We start from the raw sequence: 24913 nt of genomic DNA, 5'->3' as shown, positions 1-24913 counted from the left end.
TTACACCATCATCCTGGGGATTACAGTATAAAAGACCTTGCCACTACTTTGCTACGTAAACGCAGCTTTGGATTGTGAAAGGAGAACTGCATATTGATCAGCAGTAAGCAGAGAGGTTAACATCATGGGCTCCAAAGCCAGAGCGTCCCTACCTAAGTGGTTTGGGGACAAGTTAATTAACCTCTGTGCCTCAATTTTCTCATACATAGAATAAAATCAACAATACAACTTAGCACTTGGAGATAGAAGAACTTAGTGAATTAATGGACATACAGTGTTCAAAATAGTATCCAACAAAACCCTGTGCTAAGCACTAGATATCCATTATCTTGATAATCTTCACAATAATTGATGAAGTGGTAGATTATATACATTTGACAGATTACAAACTGAGGCTCAGTGAGGTTAAATACCTTACCCAAGGCCCACTCTAATAGTAGTGGCAAAGGTAAAAGTTAAACTGAGATCTCTCTGACCGCAAAGATGGACTCTTGACCGCCATAACCATCAACTGTGAGGTGAGTGTTGGATCCCAGGAACAAGGCTGAAACCCATCCTGAGACCTGGGTATATCAAAGAAACACTGTTGGCAAGAGTGGCCTCATGTTGATCCCCCAAGTGTCAGGTGGAACCCCTTGAATCCCTGCCACCCAAGAACAGTAATGATCCTGAGAATAGAGGTGAATTCTTTCCAGTAGTCAGGAGAGAGGAGACACAAAATGTCAAATCCAAGGAGGATATAGGAGCACAATACAGGAAAAGTGGTGATACTCAGTGTCCATTTTGCCAAGACCATAGGGGAGGCTCAGTAGTCAATGACATGAGATCCTCTCCCACCCTTGATCCTGGAGTGGATGGTCTGTGATGTGTTGCAGCAATGACGGAGGAAGAGCAGGTCCTAGGCTACACAATGGGCTTCACTCAAAGGTCTATCAGTTACAAAAGATGGTACTGAACTGGGAGCAGTGGTGTGGGCCTCCAAAATGAACTACTTCCCACTTGGGAAGCTGAGGCAGGAGGGTCGCTTGAGTCCAGGAGTTCAAGGTTAGCCTGGAAAACACAGCAAGACACTCTATCTTAAGAAAAAAGAAGAGAGAGAGAGAGAAAAAGCTGATACTGTGGCCAGTTTCTCACACATAACATCCTGGGGCCTTCTCAGAGCTGGGCCTATAGCATCATCAGTCTAATTTTGACTCTTGTGCAAGGCAGTGGAATTAGGTGTCGTGGACTCCATCTGCTGATTCAGCCATATAGATCACAGCATCTGCCACATTTCACTAGGTAGGACTTTTATATACGTCCCGCAGGTTAGGAAGGCCATGAAACACCATTCAATTACAGAAAAGCAGGTTTCCCTACTACGAAACATCTCCTCTCAACTTCCACAGACACATATGGATAGAGGAACGCCTGTCTTTCTCTTAGATTCTCCTGAGAACTATAAACTCCATATTTCTACATGTGGCTTTATCTGCATCGAGGGGCTGAACAGTCTACTGAGTTTACCATGACTCACTGGATGGCAGGAGCAGCACCTGCAACAGAAAGAGCTCCAGACATTGCCATTTGTAAAAACATACCCTCGATAGCTCCTTGTTGGCTAAGTCAGCTGCTCAGTGAGAAGCAGACAGGCAGGGGGTGGACATGCCAGTCTGTATGCCCAGAGGGTGGTGCCTGACTGCCTAAGGATGGGGATCAGAGCACAGCTGCTCTGCCATCCACTGCCTCCCAGTGACTGCTCTGGGGACCTCAGCTCTCAGTGCATACAACCTGGAGATGAACATCTACTGCTGGGTTATATGGTTCTGTGGAAATCTGTATTTAAGGATCCAGTGGCACAAATATGTTTTCTGAAATACTGAGGGTGCCCCAAAATGGAAGGAGCACAAAAAGAGTCCAAATGCTCTAGTAAGCCAAAAGCCAGATTCAAAATGAGTGGTAAGAACGAGAGTTTTAAGTAGCTAGAGGTTGAAGTCAATAGCTCAAGATGGGAATGTGGGACAGAGGTTGAATAAGCAAGTCTGAGGTCAGCCTGAATAGATACAGGCCAAGAGCTCCTGCCCAAGCCCAATTTTTACTCCAGTTTCTTGGGTCTGACTGCATTTAAATGATCAGGCATGGAGGAGGCAGAGCTCAGAGTAACCTAGATAATTTATAAGTCCCCATAGCCACAAAGACATGTATACTCAACCCAACCCAAGACCTTACCTGTCACATTCTGACACGACAAAAACCACTCTCTATCCTCAAAATATACTAGTAGTCATGTGACACATTTATGAATTCTCTTTTAGTTTACATTTTGGATTGTAAACGGGTAAAGATTAGATGGAATTTTTCCTTGATAGAAGTATTTTTCTTCAAATGACCTCATAACACTAAGATATAATGACCCTATCAAACTAGTCACATAATACCATCGGAGAATTATTGAATTTGACAAGGTACACTTAGAAAAGTCCTTCATGAAATGATCTACTTAAATAGGCTCCTTTACAAAAAAATCTTAGGCAATGTTCTTATTCCTTAATGACTTGCCACCAGAAATGCATTATCTTAGAACAAGGTTCTTTGTGAGTCAGGGTAACATTGATGTCCTCCATGATGTTGCTGAGCTGGTGTGTGCAGAGTGTCTGCATCACAGAAGCATGTCATTGAAAGTCTAATCTTTCTTGATAGAGGCCAGCAAATCATTTGTTTTTCATTTTGAAGCTGTCTCCACAAGTGCTTCCCATACACATAAGGACAGTAAATCCCCAGAGCTTGAATAAATGTGATGCTGTTGCTGTTGTGCATTTTTATGGTCATCGTGGCAAAAACAACTTATTTCCATATTCATTGATTCATTTGGAGTCCAGGGTGCCGGTGGGACTCTTAGGAGAGTGAACCAAATGTCTTCACATAACTTCAGACTTCACTTGGCACAGGACACTTCCATAAAAGATGCAGCTCTAATTCTGGATTCCTGAAGGAACAGTAGGAGCAGCTTGATTAAGAACAAACAGATTAGGTATTACTGGGAGTCACACTCTCCACAGAGTGATCCAAATAAATAAGAGAACCATCTCTCCTAAGACTTATTCCCCTGAGGATCCTAAGAGCCTAGACTTCTGTTCTGCTGGGCACACAAGACAGCACAGATAGGCCTGGGTGACAGTTGCACCAAAAGGCCCTCTCGGGAGCCATAGAAAAAGAAATGTGGCCACAAAGCATGGGGAGATGAAACTGTCCACCTGCTGCCTCTTCTTTAGTCTCAGAGTTTCTTGATAAGCCCTCTAGAATAAGGAAGGATAAATATGCTGCCTGTATTAATCTGTTCTCACGCTGCTATAAAGAAATACCCAAGACTGGGTAATTTATAAAGGAAAGAGGCTTAATTGACTCACAGTTCATCAAGGTTGGAGCAGCCTCAGGAAATTTACAATCATGGCAGAAGGCACATTTTCACAGGGTAGTGGGAGACAGAATGAGTGCCAAGAGAAGGAGGAAGTCCCTGATAAAACCACCAGATATCATGGGAACTCGCTCACTATCATGAGAATGGCGTGAGGGAAACCACCCCCATGATTCAATTATCTCCACCTGGTCCCACCCTTGACACATGGGGATTATTACAATTCAAGGTGAGATTTGGGTGGGGAAACAGAGCCAAACCATATTGCTGTCCAATCCAAAACTGAGGGTGAACCCTTGGACAAATCTGAGCCCTCAACCCCTTAGAAGATGGACTTGAAAGTTTCCCAAATTAGTAACCACATGTTACATATCTGGACATTCCGTTGTTTGTCTTCCTGACTTAGGACAAGAGGGTATGCTGAATCAGGCTTGCTATGAGGGTTGGAACACTGCCTGCCTGATGAAAACCGCTGTATCAGTTCAACAGAGTGACTAGAAAAGTCTTGTCCTGTCATATTATTTCTCTCTCCCCAGTGAAGGAAGCAGTATGCATTCTGAAATATCCATAGCTATTTTTAATATCTTTCAAATGTTTGGTTTCATGTAAAATCAACCAAAGTTAACCCATAAATGAAAAGACTCTACTATCCTTTTTCTTTCCACGTGTTTATACTTTATCCATCTGTTAAAGATGGTATTATATAATCATTGGCTTGTTCTCATGTTTAGTGCATGATCCATGCAATATCAAAGCAAAGCAGCAAAAATCTGGAGAACTTATTGAATCGTGGCAATAACTCCGATGCACACGAGCAGAGCTGGAGTTTACAGTGGCTGAGCAACTTGGTGACCCACAAGGGAACTTCAGTATTGCTACCATGCTGGAGTTCTGAAATTCATCCACTGTATTTCAGACATCCTGGTTTTCCTCCCTTACCTCACTTTGCAATGCAATTCTTCTCATTTATTCATTCAGAAGCATTTGATGAATACATTCTTCTTAGCAGACAGTGCTAAGTGTTAGAAATGCAAAGTTGTATTGAGAAAAAGCTCTCATCCTGAAAGAGCTTCATAGTAGAGACAAACATGTAAATAAGTAAAAGCACCATGCGAAATATGCCTTATTCAAGGAGTATGATGATGTATCAAAGTAGAGGAAGAGGCAGATTCTCTCCCTGATGGAGCTGGGGCAGGACTCTCAGAGGACACGACCTTTGCATCAGGTCTCTCGGAGGGTAGTTCCTGCCTTCCAGAACCTACTTAGAAGACAACGAATGGACACAATGCTGTGATAAAAAGCAGTACCTTGAAGCTGCCATTACAGATATAAGAACAAAGTGCCGAGACTGTTCAGACTAGAGATGGGTCAACTAAAGAAATCAAAGAAAGTGACATTTACAACTGGGCTTAAAGAATGAGAGGGTTTGTGCATGCAGAGATGTGAGAACAGGGTGAGGGGGTCATGGGCAAGCAAAGAATGGGGTGTACTCAGGGAGTTGGAGTACAGATGCATGGCAGAGGAGAGTGGAAGATAAGCCTTGGAGCCAGGCTGAGGTAGGATCATAAAGGGACTGGAAGTGGATAACAAGTGCATGTGCACTTGCGCCAGTGAAATAATCTTTGTTATTGAGTACCTACCTCAAATTGTGAATAAAGATTTAAGAAGGTGTTTATTGCCATCAAAATTCAAACATGCTATGATTGCTATAAAACTCACCTTTAAGAAAATAAAGAAACCTCACTGACTTCCTATTTTTCTCCAGCGGCTATCCTTTTTCTCCTCCTCTTTCGGTAAAACTCCTTGAAAGAGCTGTTAACATTCTATTTTCTCTTGAACCTGCTCTGATCAGATTTTTGCCCTTCTCTCCACCAAAATGACCATCATTAAGACCACTGATGTCTTCCACTGGTCTAGTCCAGTGTTCAATGCTCAGTCATTGTTCTTAACCTATCAGGGACCTTTAACACAGCCAATAGCCTCAATTTCTGTACCCCTCATACTTCTCTGGTCAGTCCTTTTTGGTCTCTTTTGCTGGTTTCTAGTCTTCTGTCCAATTGCTGAATGTCGTGATGCTCCAGAACTTCGTCCATGGACCCCTTCTCACTTCACTCACTTCTTTAGTGATCTAATTCAGTCACATGGCTTTAAATACCATCTACAGATATTCTATTAACCTCTACATGTGTCATTGCTCTTTACCTGAGAATTTCTCAGCATTGTGCTTCCATCAAACAACCTTCGGGCATGAGGTAACTTCTTCCCCATCTCACCCCCACAGAAAGTAGGCTGGCTTCACCTTACTGTGAAAACAGCACAGAATTTCCTTCCAGTAACACAACCCACAGGTGTGTGAGCATCCATCAAGGCCCAAGAGGTATGATAAATGGAGAAAAGAGATATGAAACTTGTTGCCCTCTGCACTGTGAGTAAAAGTCCTTTGTTTCTGACCCAGCACCCACATAACAGTAATAGGCTAATTTGTTAATTTATAAGTAGGGTAAAATCTCTGCAAAGTTTCTGACATTAGGTAGCTATGCTTTCTCTTAGAAGTTACTTAATACCTTAACCGAAATACGTTACATATAGAAGCTTTCTACTCACAAATGTTCAACTTAATGACTTTCATTGGTATAAAGCTCTGCACAGAGCAGTGTGTCAGTCTCTGTCTGCCTCCCATAGGCAGCCTTGGTGAAGGATTTCATAGAGTCATTTTGAACTTCAGGAAAAAATAACTATCAAGCAGTATTGTAGAACCTGTGCAATATGGTTTGGCTGTGTCCCCACCCAAATCTCATCTTGAATTGTAACTCCAATAATTCCCACGTGTCATGGGAGGGACCCGAAGGGAGACAATTGAATCATGGGAGTGGGACTTTTCCATGCTGTTCTCCTGATAGTGAATAAGTCTTATGAGATCTGATGGTTTTATAAAGGGGAGTTTCCCTGCACACAATTTGTTGCATGCTGCCATGTTAAGACATGATTTTGCTCATCATTTGCCTTCTGCCATTATTGTGAGGCCTCCCCAGCCATGTGCAACTGTGATTCAATTAAACCTCTTCCTTTATGAATTACCCAGTATTGGGTAGTATGTTTTTATTAGCAGCGTGAGAACAGACTAACACAGTAAATTGGTACCAGGAGTGGGGTATTGCTGTAAAGATACCCAAAGATGTAGAATCAACTTTAAAACTAGGTAACAGGCAGAGAGTAGAACAGTTTGAAGGGCTCAGAAGACAGGAAGGTGTGAAAAAGTTTGGAACTCCCTAGAGACTTATTGAATAGCTTTGTTCAAAATGCTTATAGTGATATGGACAATGAAGTCCTGGTTGAGTAGTCTCAGATAGAGATGAGGAACTTGTTGGAAAGTAAAATAAAGGTGACTCTTGCTATGTTTAGCAGGTGGCATTTTGCCCCTGCCCTAGAGATCTGTAGATCTTTGAACTTCAGAGAGATAATTTAGGGTGTCAGACAGAAGAAATTTCTAAGCAACAAAGCATTTAAGAGGTGATTTGTGCTGTTAAGTATTAATATATTAATGTATTTATGTATTAATAAAGATATGGTTTGGAATTGGAACTTATGTTTAAAAGGGAAGCAGAGCATTAAAGTTCAGAAAATTTGCAGGCTGATGATGCAATTCAAAAGCAAAACCCATTTTCTGAGGAGAAATTCAAGCTGGCTGCAGAAATTTGTATAAGAAGCCAAATGTTAATTGCTGGGACAATGGGGAAAATGTCTCCAGGGCTTCAGAGGTCTTCATGGCAGCCCCTCCCATAACAAGCTGGTAGGCCTAGGAGGAAAAAATGGTTTCATGGGCTGGGCCCAGGACCTTGCTGCTTTGTACAGTCTTGAGACTTGGTGCCCTGAATCCCAGTCGTGGCTAAAAGGGGCCAATGTACAGTTCAGGCTGTTGTTTCAGAGGGTGCAAGCCCCAAGCCTTGGCAGCTTACATGTGGTATTGGGCAAGGGCACAGAAATTAAGAATTGAGGTTTGAGAACCACCACCTAGATTTCAGAGGATGTATGGAAATACCTGGATGTCCAGGCAGAGGTGTGCTGCAGGACCAGAGCCCTCATGGACAACCTCTGCTGGTGCAGTGCAGAAGGGAAATGTGCAGTGGGAATACCCACACAGAGTCCCCAGTGGGGCAATGCCTAGTGGAGCCGTGAGATGAGGGCCACTGTCCTTCAGACCCCAGAATGGTAGATCCACCAACAGCTTGCACCATGGACCTGGAAAAGCCACAGACACTCAATGCCAGTCTATGAAAGCAGCCAGGATGGGGGTGATACCCTGCAAAGCCACAGCTGTGGAGCTGCTCAAGACCATGGGAACCCACCCCTTGCATCAGTATGACCTGGATGTGAGACATGGAGTCAAAGGAGATCATTTTGGTGCTTACTGCCCTTCTGGATTTTGGACTTCCAAGGGGCCTGTAGCTCCTTTGTTTGGCCAATTTCTCCCATTTGGAACAGGTGTATTTACCAAATGCCTTTACCCCCATTGTATCTTGGAAGTAATTAATGTGCTTTCGGTTTTACAGACTCATAGGTGGAAGGGACTTGCTTTGTCTCAGATAAGACTTTGGACTCTGGATTTTTGGGTTAATGCTGAAATGCATTAAGACTTTGGGGGACAGTTGGGAAGGCATGATTCATTTTGAAATGTGAGGACATGAGATTTGGTAGGGGCCAGGAGTGGAATGTTATGGTTTGGCTGTGTCCTCACCCAAATCTCATCTTGAATTATAGCTCCCATAATTCCCACATGTCATAGGAGGGACCCAGTGGGAGGTAGTTGAATCGTTGCTGTGGGTCTTTCCCATGCTGTTCTCATGATAGTGAATAAGTCTCACAATATCTATGGTTTTATAAAGCGGAGTTCCCCTGCACACACTCTCTTGCCTCCCACCATGTAAGACATGACTTTTCCCCACCTTTGCCTTCTGCCATGATTGTGAGGCCTCCTCAGCCATGGAGCTGTGAGTCCATTTAACCTCTTTCCTTTATAAATTATCCAGTCTTAGGTATGTCTTCATTGGCAGCATGAGAACAGATTAATACACCATGTATTAAATAGAGAAACTTCTATTATTCCTTAAGGATTCTTTTAAGCTTTAAGGCTTCAATGTTGGTGTGAATGTGGGGAAACTTAGGAGAGTGATTGGGGAGTTATGTTGTTCAAGGATTCTTCTGCCTTTCTTCAAGCCCAGCAATCCTCTCATTGAATGCCTCTCTTCTCTGAGTTCCCTGGATGACCTTTTTTAATCCCTCTATTTCACATAAAAGTGGTCACTAAAGACACATGATTTCAGGGATGACTCAATTTTTTAAATTCATTCTTAATAAGATTCACAACTAGCAGGACACACAGCCAGTGGTTATCCTCCTAGTACCTACAGGTGTGAAACCTAATCTAGTCAATTCTTATACAAGACCTGCAAGTCAAAACAAACCAATCCGACATACAAATCCTATTTGCAAAAACTAATCAATCTCTTAACAAAAAGTGGAGTTAGAATGTAGCTTTATGTCATTTGCATTAATTAAATAAATCAAAGAAGATGGAATGTATGCTGTCAGAATTTACAATACAGAGAAGAAAGTCATTTTAAATTATATAACTACAGAAATGGATACCTTTAATGAGAGAAGACAAAAGCTGTCTTTAAAATGAATGACTCCTTTCAAAATTTTATTAAAAGCAGAGATAATCAAGATTGTTATGCTGATGTTATTTATTTTGCGTGTGTTTGTTATTGGCAAGAATGCATTTTCCATTTCTTGTAGACAAGCAGAAAGCCACAGAGACTATTTAAATTCAAATTCTGGGAAATCAAGAACTACACAACAGTCAGCCATCTACAAATTGCTGATTAACATGATGTCTAGACAGTTTCTCATGAGGGTAACATTATTAATTAGCAGTTTGGTTAATCACAATAGCAAAAGTAATTTTTGGGGTAAATATTTTATGAGTGTGCCCATCAAGAAGGCAAAAGTAAAAGGAAATGTTTTAATTAATTCATTTATAATAATATTGAGATTATGGTTGGCAAATTCTGTTTGAGGACTTGAAGAATGATTTAATATTTCTAGTATGGCATGTCATTGTCTTATTGTTTTCAGCTAATGGTACTGTATATCTCAATTGCCTGGCCAAAAATTCTTTCATGTCATCTATCAAGACAATATTAAGGTCCATTAGTGAATAGTTAGATCTGACAAATTTTTTCTTGCTATACATTGTTCTGTTCTTTTAAAACTGTGCATTCTCACATTTATCAGTAAGAAAATGTTCACTGGATAGGGAGATATAACATGCTTCCATGTTAAGAAACTAATCTTACTTTCTGTCCATCAAAAGACTAGTTATTTGGAAAAGGAAAAATAAACAAATTGACTAGTTCTCTTTAGCACATAGACAATGAATCTTTTCAGAAAATGCAGTTAAACCAATATTTTTATAATAATCCATGGTCTTAAAATTATAAGAAAGAAATATAAGTTACATAGAACTTATGTAAACACATATTTCTGAAAAAAGTATCCAAAGAGCTTACTCTCTTTTGCCTTCATAAAAGTTCATCTATAACCATCTTCTCATACATAGCTTGCTTAAAGTCTCATCCTACTCCCAAACCTCTCTTTGAATTTCAACTGTACTTACCTGAAGGATAAAATCAAGACTACAAAGCTTGCATTTATTTTTCAATGTTAGTCATCTGGTCAACATCTTCATTTTTAGCCTAGAAGAAAATGTGCATTAAAATCACATAAAAATTTCCTGCAACAAATACAATTTTATTTTATATTATACAGATTTCTTAGAGGGTACTTAGATTTTTATCCTTAAATGTATGAATATGTATAACAAAATAATATATGATTCAACTACTAACAGTTAATACTTTCCAGTCCTCTTACAACAGTGGAAAGATTATCTAGAAGAGGGTGGTATACACTTAGTTTCAGGTCAAGATTCTTCCATCAGGACAGGATTTTTTTTTCAAGGTAAATTGGTCTCCTGTTGGATTTCCAGGCTCAACTCCATCAAATTAACTCTACATATTGATATGTGAAAACAATGTATCACGATGACTGAGTTTGTTCTCAAGAGACGTTCTCATCAATCCTCAGGCCTTTCTTCCAGTAAATGCCAATGGATGAACCAGTAAATGCTGATGGACCAACCAATAAATACTGATGGACTCCAGCATGACAAATTGAATGAGCCAATATTAGAAAACACCAAAATATATATTTCCTGTCAAAGAGGCTAACAATATGCTAACATATACTTTAGGCATCATTCTCATATGGAAAAACATCAAAAAAGACAAAATAATAATTCACTTTAAGTCAATATAAAGGTATGGGTAGAAGTATTATATTTTTTCCAAAAAAAGAGGGAAGTAATGTATTAGAACATTAGAAAATAATATTCATTGTGGCATTAAGCTATCATGAAGACTTTAGCTTTACACTGGAAAAGTCCCATAGTACTCAATCAAAACATTTTGATATATCTTTGCTTACCTCTCACCTATATGGATGAAAAAATAATGATTTGTGGGATTTAACTTACCTGAGTTTGTTGTGGAGGAATAATCATTGGAATACAAAAACTATCAAGCAACTATGGGCTTACGATCCAATCAGCAACTTCCAAGATAGAATTCACAATGCATCATCTAAATTTCTGTCTATAGGCAAAACAACAGAACTCCTCATTCGGAAATTTTCCATTACAGCCTGTTTCCTCCATTCTGTTACTATCCTTCTCCTTCCTTGCAGTGCCACTGAAAGAAAATCCAGAGTGTCAGTCATTTTAGTCACAGTTTATAGGAAGAGACTCTTGATCTGCCTGGCTGCTGCTTGGTCTAGCTCTTTAGGTTTCAAAAGAAATCTGGTTTATCAATGTTTATGACACTAGAACTCATGTCACCCAAACTTACTGAACTATTTTTCAAGCTAAAGAATCATCTTCGAAGTAAGTTCTCCAAAGTAATGAATTCAAAGAGGTATACAAAGTAACAACAGAAAATGCATGTATCGAAAGGGGTACACAGGATAATCCGTGGAAGCATGGGAAGTTGCAGCTTCTTTTTCTATTTATTTTTTATCTAAAAACCTAAGGAACATTAGCTTGTAACAATATCTGACTTATAGTTTAACACTGGTAGCCTCACTGGGCCTACATGCCAGAAGGTCATATGTCACTTAACTACAGGGATACAGTCTGAGAAATGGGGCCTTAGGCGATTTCATCATTGTGCAACCATCATAGAGTTTACTTACACAGACCTAGGTGGTGTAGCTGACTACACACCTAGGCTACAAACCTCTATAGCACTGTTACTGTACTGAATACTATAGGCAATTGTAACACAATGGTAAGTATTTATGTATCTAAATATAGAAGAAGTACAGTAAAAACATGGTATAACACGTAAAAGTTGATAAGCCTGTATATTGATAAGCACTTACCATAAATGGAGCTTGCAGGACTGGAAGTTGCTCTCGGTGAGTCGGTGAGGGAGCGATGGGTGCATGTGAAGGCCTAGGACATTACTCCACACTGCTGTAGACTATAAACACTGTACACTTAGGCTACACTACATTTAATTTTTAAATTTACTTTCTTCAATAATAAATTCATCTTAGCTTACTGTAACATTTTTACTTTATAAACTTTTTAAAGAATCTTTTGACTCTTAAAATAGCACTTAGCTTATAACACAAACACATGCACCTTGTGCAGTTGTACAAAAGTATTTTTTCTTTACATCCTTATTTATAAGCCTTTTTCTATTAATTTTTTTTAACTTTTTAAACTTCTTTGTTAAAAACTAAGATCCAGGTGGATGCGGTGGCTCATGCCTCTAATCCCAGCACTTTGGGAGGCCGAGGAGGGCAGATCACCTGAGGTCAGGAGTTCGAGATCAGCCTGACTAAAATGAAGAAACCCCGTCTCTACTAAAAAATACACAATTAGCCGGGCATGGTGGTGCATGCCTGTAATCCCAGCGACTCGGGAGGCTGAGGCAGGAGAATCCCCTGAACCCAGGAGGCGGAGGTTCTGGTGAGCTGAGATTGTGCCATTGCACTCCAGCCTGGGCAACAAGAGCAAAACTCTGTCTCAAAAAAAAAAAAAAGAAAAAGAAAAGAAAAAGAAAAGAAAAGAAAAACTGAGATCCAAACACACACATTAGCCTCGGCCTAATCATCAATGTCACTGGGGTCAGTATCATCAATATCACTGTCTTCTCCCTCCACATGCTCTTTCACGGGAAGGTGTTTCAGCAGCAATAACAGGCATGGAGCTGTCATCTCCTATGATCTCCTATGATAACAATGCCTTCTGAAACACCTTCTGAAGGACCTGCCTGAGGCTGTTTTGCATTGAACATTTTTTTGTTTTAGGTAGAAGGGGTACACTGTACAGTAAGAAGTATAGTATAAATACATAAACCAGTGGCATCATTGTTTACTATCAATATCAAGTATTATGTACTATATGTATTTGTGTTTGCTAAACTTTTATATGATTGGCAGCACAGTAGGTTTGTTTACAACAGCATTAGCACAAATATGTCAGTGTTGCATGTGCTATGATGTCACAACAGCTACAATGTCAATAGGAATTTTTCAGCCCCATTATAATTTCATGAGACCACCATTATTTATGTGGTTCATCACTGACGGAAATGTTATGCGATGCGTGACTATGCTAGCAGTAGCCCGTAGGGGAGCAAAACTCCATAGTATAATGCAGTTAGCAGTGATGATCATGTTGGGTGTATTGAGATGAATTACAATCTCTGTGCAGGGTTTAGTAGATTTACAGATTATATGATCCGTTTTTAAGAAAACTAATGTTCACAAAATTTCAAGTGGCAAAGACTTGGAAGTGGCAAAGATTCTTGGAAGAATCCATGCATTAAAGATAAAACTAATTAAGGACATGTATGAATTTTTTTAATAGCAGAGTTGACGTGTGTCCTCCTCTTAGTACAAGCTCACTGTCAGGCACAATGCAAAATAAAAACAACAATGACCTAATCAAAGTGAAAAGACAATACCCCTAGAATTTGAAATTGTAAAGAAAACTGTTTGAAATGTGCTATTTAAAATAATTATGATCTGCTTATACACTTTTGATGGGAGTGTAAATTAGGTCAACCATTGTGAAAATCAGTGTGGCAATTCCTCAAAGAGCAAAAAGCAGAACTACCATGCAACCCAGCAATCCTGTTGCTGGGTATATACCCAAGGGAATATAAATCACTCTATTATAAAGAGACATGCATGCTTATGTTTATTGCTGCACTATTCTCAATAGTAAGAACATGGAATCAACCCAAATACCCACCAATGATAGACTGGATAAAGAAATTGTGGTACATATACTCCATGGAATACTATGCAACCATAAAAAATAACGAAATCATATCTTTTGTGGGAAAATGGATGGAGCTGGAGGCTATTTTCCTTAGCAAACTAATGCAGGAACAGAAAACCAAATATCACATGTTCTCACTTATAAATGAGAGCTAAATGATAAGAACTTATGAACACAAAGAAGGAAAAAATAGACACTGCAGCCTACTTGAGGGTGGAGGATGGGAGGAAGAAGAGGAGCAGAAAAGATAACTACTGGGTACTGGACTTAATATCTGCGTGATGAAATAATCTGTACAACAAACCCCTGACACGTGTTTGCCTATGTAACAAACCTTCACATGTACCCCCAAACCTAAAATAAAAGTTAAATAAATAAATAAAATAATTATGTTCTGCTTTTAGGATATATATTTGTAGGTAGGATGGGAAAACATGACCAGATGTACAAACACCAAATTGATTATCGTAGTTTTCTCCCCAATATTAAAAGATGGCATTTGCTGACAAGAATGGATTGCTACGAACTGTGACTTGTCAAATTTTCCTCTCATCGTTTTTTAAAATTAGGATGTCATAATCATACTTCATACATTAAAACTTAAGTAATTTTTTTTTAAGTTTTTTGAGTAGTTACTTTAATCTTTTTTTTTTTTTTTTTTGCTATCATACTTTAAGTTCTGGGATACATGTGCAGAACATGCAGGTTTGTTACATAGGTATGCATGTGCCATGGTGGCTTGCTGCACCCATCAACCTGTCATTTAGGTTTTAAGCCCCGCATGCATTAGGTATTTGTTCTAATGCTCTCCCTCTCCTTGCCCTCCACAGGCCCTGGTGTGTGATGTTCCCTTCCCTGTGTCCATGTGTTTCCATTGTTCAACTCCCACTTATGAGTGAGAACATGAGATGTTTGGTTTTCTGTTCCTGTGTAAGACTTAAGCAATTTTCTCAGTGTCATTTCTCCATCTCCACTGTGGCCTAAATTGTGCAGAACCTGCTGCGAGTCTAAATATGAGTTCACAGATGTGATAGGCAGATAGGTTCCCTAAAGATTTCCACGTCCTCATCTCTGGAAACTGTGAGTAAATCACTGCACATGGCAAAGGAGAATGAATAAAGGTTGCAGATAAAATTGATTGATAATCATGTGACCTTAACATGGAAGGATTGTCCTAAGTTGTCCAGGTGTGTCCAGCATCCTTAACAGTAGGACAGAAAGGCAGGGGAGGAAGGACCAGGGGGATGGCAGCTGGAGACAGAATCAGCAGCTAAGGAATGCAGGCATCCTCTAGTAGCTGAAAAAGGCAAGGAAACAGAGTTTGCCAGATCTTCCAGGAGTACAGCCCTGCTGACACCTTGATTTTAGCCTCGTAAGGCCCATTTCAGACACCTGATCTTCAGAACTGTAAGATTTGTGTTGTTTTAAGCCACTAAGTTTGCAGCAATCTCTTACAGCAGCAACAGAAAACGAATGCAAGAGAGTTCTTGATTTACACGTATGCATGCTTGCAGGTATACACATATACACACATACCCCTAAGGGAGAACCCACCAAGAACTAGAAAGTTGTTTGCTGGCAAACGCCTTCTAACATATGGTTTAGTAAGAAAATGTCCCAACATTATGAAACCGTCACTATCACAGGCTAACATAAAGAAACAAAAATTTGCAACAAATACAGCAAAGGCTTTCCCCCATAAGACCTCATATAAATTAATGAAAGCAAGATCAAGTTAATAAATGAACAAAAAACTTCCGAGGTAATTCACAAAAGAAAAAACATAAATGGCTAATAAAATATGAAAATATGTCAGATGAAAAAGAACTATTGCAAAAATAAATAAATGAAGAGATGCCATTTTGTTTATTTTCTTGGCATGTATTTTTAAGTGACACTATCCTATGGTATGGAAAAGCAAGCACTGTCAGTCACTGCTGTGGTAGGATAGATGATACAAACTTTCCGAAAACCAAAAACGTATAAAAAATGTCATAAAAATATTCATTGTCACTTCTACAATAATAATTTTACCTCTGGGAATCAGGTCATCAAAAATTCAGGAAAAGCATTAATATTTTTCATAATATTATTTATAACTGGAAAACAACTTTCAATAATAGAACATTAATACATAGCAGTATACTTAAATAATACAAATTTATGTAGTCATTAATAATTAAGCTTATGAAGAGTATTAACTTGGGTCATAAGAGTATAAGTGATATATAGCAACTACAAGAGAGAAAGATTGGAAAGAAATCTATTGTAAAGTTATTAATGATGGGATTAGGGACCATTTCTTTCTTGCGTATGTAACTGGTTTACTGAATGGGTTGGTAGAATACAGTCGAAAGGCAATTTTGTTTGTTCTCTCACTGCCCCTTCAAGTACACATTACGGCTTTGTTCCATCTCACCTTTTGGATCATATTTCAAGCAGAATTTATAGCTCTTTTAGCTCCTCAGAGATATTAAATATCTAGTCCAGGTCACTGCAAATTCTCATCCACTTAAAAACTCTCCCACTAAGCTTGGGCCTGATTTCAGCTTGCAGATTTGCAAAGAGTAAGGAACACAGCACTGCTTCCTCTTCTTCTCACCCCACTTCTCTCACTGTTCCTCTGCGTTATCGTGGGGATGAAGTAGAAGGAGAAATGATGGGAGAAAAGGAGGGAACAAGGTGTTAGCATGACAGGTTCCATTTTAACCTGGCAGGGTTACTCTCTGGGTGTGACAGCTCCCACACGCTCATGCTTCTTCTTGTGGGGTGCTTTTAGGGGTTCTTCAGAATCCCACCCCGCCCCTCCTTCAGGATCCCTACCTGTTTCTCGGATAATCAGCCTGCCTGGTTTGCCACTTTGCACCCCTGCTTGCCTTCCACAGCCAAAGTACCATCATCCTTCTTCTGAGGTCTCCTGCCCTACCAGGAAGTCCTCTGGGATGGCTCCAACTCCAGAACAGCACAGGAAGATCTCTCCAGAGGCCTTACCCCCGGGCTAAGGGCACACACACACACATCATGCCCTGCCAATTCTGCCCAATCTTGTCTACACACACTGCAACCAAAAGCCCCTCTAGACACAGCCTCTTGCCTTTTGACTCTTCCAAGTGTGAGTTGGGTGCCAAGCCCCCATGTTTCCCAAAGTGTAAGAAATGTTAAGCTCCCCAAGTGCTTTCTGAAGCACCCCATCACTTGGCTTGAGGTGAGAGGAGGTGCCCCCTGGGTGGGAGGAGCCATCAGCACCCTGGCAGATTTCTCTGTAAGTCCTTCTCCTAAGACCTCACCCTAAACTTTTCTCTAACCTCTCAGCCTCTCAGGGCTTCTTGGCCTTTGTCTAGACAGTCCAGAGATGGATTACAAGCTCAGGGTCCTAATTCACGTGGGCAGTCAAAAGCCCCAGATATCTTGTTCTCTGCATTGGAAACTTTAGCCTTTGACACCAGGACTATCAGAAAAAGTTTCTTTTCCCTGTATTATTTTATAATGGGGGTAAAGGGTGGAAACAAACATTAACAAAGACAAGAAGATAAACTATAGCAGCTATCAAGTATCTATTTTTCATATCTATTGAAGCGCTTATAGTAAGTATTTTTAGACTGGACTAGATTCATTGACAATTTTGTCCTCTAGGAATTGCAGTGTCTTTGGCTCCATGGAATAAAAATCGTCCTCTCAGCATCATAAATGCAGAGGTTAAATTCTACTCCTGCATTTATTCTGTGAATTACTAGTATCCAAAGTACAAATCATCTCTTCTATTTTATTTTATCACTACTGAATCACCAGCAAGTTAATGTGTTTTCTTGTGGTATGATTAACAAAGCAATTTAGTATCCAAACATGATTTACATTCCCAGGGCATTTTAAATAATTAAGTAGATGATTGGTATTTAATTTATAAGCAACATGTTTTGATTCCTTCTGTAGCTTTTAAACATGAAAATAGTTATAGTTAATTAGTGCTAGTACAAAATGCTCAATCATCAGAAAAAAATCAAAACTTTAAAATAGATTTCTTAATAATCTTTGCTGATTATAAAATACAGGAACTGTAAGTCCCAAATCAAAATCTAAGTGAAATATCTAGAAATTGATTTTTCCCCCCATTTCTGTGTACTTTTTAGAAAGCTATTAAGGCTACATAGAAGTGAAAATGCTCTTTTAAAATCACAGCTATCAAAAAAAAAAATCACAGCTATCATTTTAAAAGAGTTTTTCCTGTAAACTCTTAAAAGTTGCTCATAAATATTTATCTTTATTAGATTATATTGGCTCTTTAAGTATGGAAACTTGGCATAGATTCTTAAGGTACACATTTTTTCCCTTTTGCAGTTGGTGGGTTTTGTGTATGCCTGTTACGTGATCAGTATTTCCATGGAAGAAGAAGACACATGTAAGTACTGTTTTCTCTCTCCCTGTGGGTTCCTTTTGAATGAGATACAGCTTCCAAAACTAATCATTACAGGGCTATGAAATCTTTTATATTTGGAGTCTAAAATGATTGAACACAGCATACTAAAGTTACAGTCAAGAGTTGACAGACTGAATTGCACACAAATAAGGTGACGCTACATATTGAAACACTCAATTTGTGAGAGCACGTGCAGACTCAGAAGGCCAAGGACTGCTGTCATATTATACCTTAGCAACTTTTCATCAGACACCTAACTGTTATGCTGAGTAGACAGTCAGCAGTTGTTTTACCTATTACCAATTTTAGGCATGTTGGTGGCAGAATTTTGAAGTCTGAGTAACAGTAATGATATCAATACAATAATACATTACAGAAAGATCTATATGTATATAAACCATATAAAATGCAATGAAAAAAACTAAAATTTACAACCTTCCAGGTGAGATGCAAAAAAAAAAATTTACGAGGTGCTAAAAAAAAGTTAATGGGATGCTTAAAAGCTAAGTCATGTTTTAGCAGAACACCCAAAGGAAAAACATTTATTAATATTATGACTTGAAGTTATATGATAGAGCTTTAGCACCATAGGTCAACAAATGACCTTCATTGAGTACCTGCTGATGTATAGGACACTTCTTGGCACAACTCTGTTAGGGACTCACATTTTTCACTTTACTTTCAAAATTTTTTTTATTATTTTTTTTTATTTTTTTTGCGACGGAGTCTCCCTCTGTCACCCAGGCTGGAGTGCAGTGGCATGATCTCGGCTCACTGCAAGCTCCGCTTCCCGGGTTCACGCCATTCTCCTGCCTCAGCCTCCTGAGTGGCTGGAACTACAGGCGCCCGCCACCATGTCCAGCTAATTTTTTTGTATTTTTAGTAGAGAAGGGGTTTCACCGTGTTAGCCAGGATGGTCTCGATCTCCTGACCTCGTGATTCACCCGCCTCAGCCTCCCAAAGTCCTAGGATTACAGGCGTGAGCCACCGTGCCCAGCCTACTTTCAAAATTTTAATTTACTTTCAAAATTTTAATTTACTTTCAAAAACTAAATTATTTTAGATAAAGAAATCACACCTAACCAAACCAGAGATTGCATGGCAGTCATTGTTTGAATTTGTAACAAAATGAAGCAAAGTAGCTAGCCATTATAACTTCCTTCCAGAACACAACCTCAAAGGGGTCTGATGAATGCTTCCCATCAAACAGATGGGTGGTGCAGGATATATGAGTTGGAATCCAGAATCTGATGGGGTCTTGTCTCAATTTATTTGACCAAACATCAGACCCTGAGATTAAAAGTATCAGGCAGTGAAAACATGCAGACAAATTGCATCATGTATTTAATGCTTACTCAGAGTTTTTTTTTTTTAATGCTAGATAAGACAAAAAGTTTCTGTCACTTGACAAGTGCAGTTCTGATGACAACACTTTTCATTTTGAGGTTAACTTCAAATCTCTATTTTTAGGAGTTTTATTAGTAGTTCTACAACCTGAAGGAGTTAATATACAAAAGGTTAGCAGCATGCTTCCAACCCACAGCTAAGACAGGCTGCACAGCCAAAAACGGTTGAACATGAACAATATTAACTGGAATTTCAACCTGAAAGTTATTGGAATTTGAGCTGAATAAGTCAAAAAATTAATAAATTGATAAGTCCCAGCTGAATCTCTTACAAAGTAGATACCCACTTTTGAGTAGTTATCAAACAACAACAACAACCAAAACAGTCCTCTTTCTTTTCCTCCTCACTAAACTGGTCAAAGTCTCTCAAAAGACACCAGTGCTCTGTTGTACCTAACAGTAGGAGAAAAGGCAGATTAATCAATAGTCTTATTATGTAGTGCAATAAATATACAAAAGTCTTTTCCTTGAGACTTGTGGTTTAAGCAAAGCTGGGAAATGCAAAATGGCATGCAAAATAAAAGACTCATCTAAATGGATACTTTTGTTAACTTTCTATTAGCCTTCTTTTCAGTGTATATAAATTGTATTGTTCACTGCCAGATATTGTTGTTCTATTGACTTTGATGTCTTTAGTTAGCTTAAGTTTCTCTATAGAAATCTCTGAATCAGCTATTTCAATGCCCTTCAAACTGGGATTGAAGCAGCTGCTAGGAGACTATTCTATTAGTGGTTTAATTCTAGCGTTTGTTATTAGGGCCATACATTACGTTACCGAGAGACATCTGGATATAGTACTTGTGTTGTCATCAATTCAAATTGACTCAGAGTCAAAATGAAACTTGGGTGCTCAAAGCAAAGTATATATGCCCAAGACTAACTTAACATGATAATCTGCTGGAAGAGAGATGACAAAGGAAAGCAGTCACAAACATCTGATAGTTCTCAAATGAGGGTAATTTTATATTTTTTATTGAAAGAGGTAGGAAACAAAAGTGCAGACGTAATTAAGTCGTCCCAGGGTCTTCAGAAGGCAGATGTGAGCAAAAAGTAATGTTGAAACCAATTGCAATTATCTCATACACTAGTACTATTTGTGCCAACACTTAGCTTTTAGGTGCAATAATGAACTGCCCCTTGGATATGACATTACCAACCCTCAGTCAGGAAGACATGTCCTTTGAATTATTTTTCCAAAACTTACACATAAAATAAGTAAACAATACTGGTATCTTTCCAATTTGTCTAAGTACACTTCTGGAAAGCTTATTCTGAAAGAGAACTGCAAATATAATATAATGTCAGTTTTTTGGCAGGCAATACATCATTCATAATTTTAATTCTATTCTAACTAATGAAAATTTCTGCATTATTCAAAATGCAAAGTTAAGCCCTGTTCTTGGGCTGAAAACTTCCAGCCAGCCTTAAAAATTAATAACAGCTACCACTTCCCTCCTCTACACTGTTAAAGTGGATATATGGGACTAACATTTCAGACAGGTATTTCCGAACGGTAATAAATACTTGAGGAAACATTTATTTCTAGCCACCCGTCTTCTTAGTTACCTCTCAGCCTCTTTTATTAACTATTTCTTATAAAGATTATGATTGTAGGTCAAAGACAATGAAATAAAAAGCTCACAAAAGGCAGAGTGCTAGGTGGGGTCAGCGCTTTTCGTCATTCATTCTAATGAAAAAGCCTAGTTATATCTCTTCCTTCCATTTTTCATTGCTTTTAAATATATATACATAAATATATATCAATCTCCATGAACACTTTCATGAGACTAGAATCTCTGGAATCATAATGATAAAAATCTGTCAACACCTTGTTTGGGAATCATTTGCTGAAAATGAACTTGAGGATTTGTTACTACTTGTTAGACTTTCCAGAAATAATGTTTTTAATTCAGAGAAGTGTGGAGATAAGGTGAAATATACTGAAAAATAGCATTTTACTTCTATCAATACTGCCAGGCTTTTTCAGAGGGTCTGTTGCTAGCACTACTCCTTCCGATATTAGGCTGCAAATTGCAACTGGCACATTTATTTGGGCTCACAAAGGCTAGTCTGGGTTGTATATGTTGAATGATGACAGAGAAAAGTATATTGAAATCCCTAACAGTTTTTGAAAGGAAATGAACCCCTCAGATGTGGGTTCAATATTTTACATTAAAAAGCTCTAAATATTTCTTTATATAAACATTTGACACTTGCTATTATACTTTTGAGGAAATTTTAATTGGAAGGAAGCATAACTATCGGAAAAACATTTCATCGCACTACTGTCCTTGAAGCTTCCTGCTGGCTAATGTTCATGTATTTACCTGTCTGCCTATGAACTCCTTCTAAGAAAATGAGGTGATATTTCCATAGCAATGGTGTGAGCTGAAAAATTTTTAAAATCCTATCTCCACCTAAGAACTTATGAAAGAAGCAAATGGTAGGAAAAAAAAAAAAAAAAAGGACTAGTTTGAATGTTAATTTATGAATTTCCTTTCCCCAACTTATAATGTATGGAAGCCTCAGAGAAGTAAAGTGACCACAAGGCCAGACACCAGGGGAGGGAATAAGCAGGGGCCTGGAAGATCTTCAGAGTAGAAAACCAGTTGATTGTTTTGCACCCCTAGCAATGTATGAACATTTGAAGGTGAGAGGAGCGGACAATGCTGTGAGTCAAAGATGGAAAAATGTGCAACATTGGTAAGGGTGATCCTGAAGTCACAGTGAACATTTCAAAGGAGCCACCATATTTGCCTAATAAGCCGTTAAGAATCTACTGATTCTCATAGTGCATATCTTTTTTTTCTTTGGTAACTATCTATTTGGTTGCGTGTAACTGTCCTAAAGGCTGATTCTCCATCAGCCTCATTAGAGCTCAGGTTTAGATCCTGAAACATTTTCCTAATTTGCTGAGATGGCTCTGCCAAATAGCTACACAATGACTAGCTAATCCTCCCACTAGCACACACCTATGAGGGTAGAATCTTTGTTTTGCTCCCCACTGTAACCCTATAGTTCAGAAAAATGCCTTGCATGTAGAATTCAATAAAGAAATATTTGTTAGCTGGGTGTGGTGGCTCAACCCTATAATCCCAGCACTTTGCAAGGCTGAAGCAGGCAAATCACTTGAGCTCAGCAATTCAAGGGCAGCCTGGTCAACACGGTGAGACCTCATCTCAACCAAAAATACAAAAACATAGCCGGCTGTGGTGGTATGCACCTGTGGTCCCAGCTACTCAGGAGACTGAGGTGGGAGGATCACTTGAGCTTGGGGTCGGAAGTGGGAGTTGGTGGGATGGAGGTTCCAGGTTTCAGTGAGCTGAGATCCTGCCGCTGCACTCCAGCCTGGCTGACAGAAGGAGACGCTGTCTCAAAAAAAATAAGAAAAGAAATATTTGTTGAGTTTATAGTGTTAAATAAATTTTCTGGGCCCAACAACTCAGTTTTACAAAGTCATTTTTAAAACCTCAAGGTTCTCAAGTTTGATACTGCTTTATATTTCGAATTTAGTGAGATGTCCGATGCACTTGCAAATGTTTATGTGAGGCAAGTGGAGGTCCTACATTTTTAATGCAAATAGATATATTTTTAGTAATTTTGAAAGTCAAGGTATAGGGAGATAAAATAAACCTCCACTGTACCACGTCAGAACAAGAGCTTGATTTTGTAAACTCCTGGACAAGATACCCCTGAGAAAACAGGGACTTACTTGAAAGGGATGCACTCACAGAGTAAGGCAGGCATTTAGGAGTCAACTCATCTGCAACATGTGGTGACGGGGACAGAGTTACTGTCAAAGAGTGGGGACCAGCAGGGTTGTAACCTCGGCCACCCCACACACAGGAAGTTCAGGCAGCACAGAACAGGATCCCAGCTACAGTGCTCTGGTTGAGTGACAAGATTCCATCCCTTAAATAGGTTACTGAGACAGACTCTCTCTCAAGAATATCATAAGCATTCAAATGCCCAAACCAGCAAACCAACTGGAGATTCCCCACAGGGGAAAGATAGAGAAGCCCCTTTACCAGAACCAGATCCAAAGTTACCACTAAACTCACAGTGAAGTAGAGCCTAAAAGATTGCCTATCTCCTTGAGCCAGGATTCCTGATTATAATTCAACCTGACTAGGAATCATCTACAGCAATATATCCTACTCTTCTCCCGCCCCCACCTCCAGCCACATCTGTTTTCCTGAATCCACCAAGAGTTTTCGTACCTAGGCCTTTGAGAGAGGCCTCCTCCCTCTGTTGACCCACTAACTTATATATACCCTTCAAATTTCGGCTTAGCTGTCTCTTCCGAAATTTAACCATTTTCCTCCCACCCTCTCTGGGTTAGTTGAAGATACTGATGATATATTGTGAAATGCTTTCATTGCACACTGTGCTTTTCCCTTGGCAACATTTAACACAACTGTAATTTTTTAAAGTCATGTTATTCACCAAGGCTGATCCCATTTCCTAACATAAAGGGAACCCTACACAATTTTCAACGAATAAATATTAAATGAATGGGTCGATGTATGAACAAATGGACTCAGTAAGATGTTAGGGTTTCCAATGGCAGAGATCGGGGGGAAGGTTCTTCCTTTTCTCTTCTTTATCTCCATTTATATAAATGACAGCTCTTCACATCAGCTGAAAAGCTTGGGCATATTCCTTGTATTCCCTGACTCTTCCCAGATTGTCCACACCCAGTTAATCATCAAATGAGACATCTTCACCTCCTGTCTTAGTTCTTCTGGGCTGCTATATCAGAATACCATAGACTGGGTAGCTTATAATAACAGGAAGTTATTTCACAGAGTTCTGTTGTGAAAAGTTTAAGATCAAAGTACCAGCAGACTTGGTGTCTGGTGAGGGCCCACTTCTCTGTTCATAAATGACTGTCTTCTTCCTGTGTTCTCACATGGGCAAGCGAGCAAGGCAGCTCTCTGAGGTCTCTTTTATAAGGGCACTAACCCATTCATGAGTGACCTAATCACTTCCCAAAGGCTTCACCTACTAACACCATCACATTGGGGATTAGGTTTCAACATATGAATTGGTGGGGGTAGGAGGGGAATAAACATTCAGACCATAGCATCTCCCTTCAAATAACTAAAAACTCGTGCATGTTCTTTAACATTCTTCTCACAAACACCCTCTTCTCCATGCCGCAGTAGACCCTGAGTGTGTCTCTGAATCTGCACTCAACTTACTTTTTAATTAATTGCATCCCCCACTCATAAAAGGTGGAGATCATGTCCTACCTACCCTAGGATCTCAGAACCTGCTTCAGTGTA

The 24913-nt window shown here is 39.3% G+C and overlaps 1 protein-coding gene across 4 annotated transcripts in view; it reads left to right on the top strand.

Moving 5' to 3' along the window:
- The window catches only part of NKAIN3 (sodium/potassium transporting ATPase interacting 3), a 1176366-nt gene that overhangs the window by 1082963 nt on the left and 68490 nt on the right, over positions 1-24913 (top strand). For all 4 annotated transcript variants that reach the window (XR_008658960.2, XM_055286253.2, XM_055286250.2 and 1 more), the window contains exon 5: positions 18141-18201. Coding sequence is in view for 3 of the 4 variants with exons in the window: in XM_055286253.2 (XP_055142228.1) it covers positions 18141-18201 (61 nt within the window). In the remaining variant the exon portion in view is untranslated. The remainder of the gene's footprint in view (positions 1-18140; positions 18202-24913) is intronic.

The sequence above is a fragment of the Symphalangus syndactylus genome, chromosome 7, assembly GCF_028878055.3.
Source record: "Symphalangus syndactylus isolate Jambi chromosome 7, NHGRI_mSymSyn1-v2.1_pri, whole genome shotgun sequence".
In the NCBI taxonomy this organism is placed as follows: domain Eukaryota; kingdom Metazoa; phylum Chordata; class Mammalia; order Primates; family Hylobatidae; genus Symphalangus; species Symphalangus syndactylus.
The sequence above is the reverse complement of the archived record's forward strand: the minus strand, read 5'-3'. Positions and strand labels throughout refer to the sequence as shown.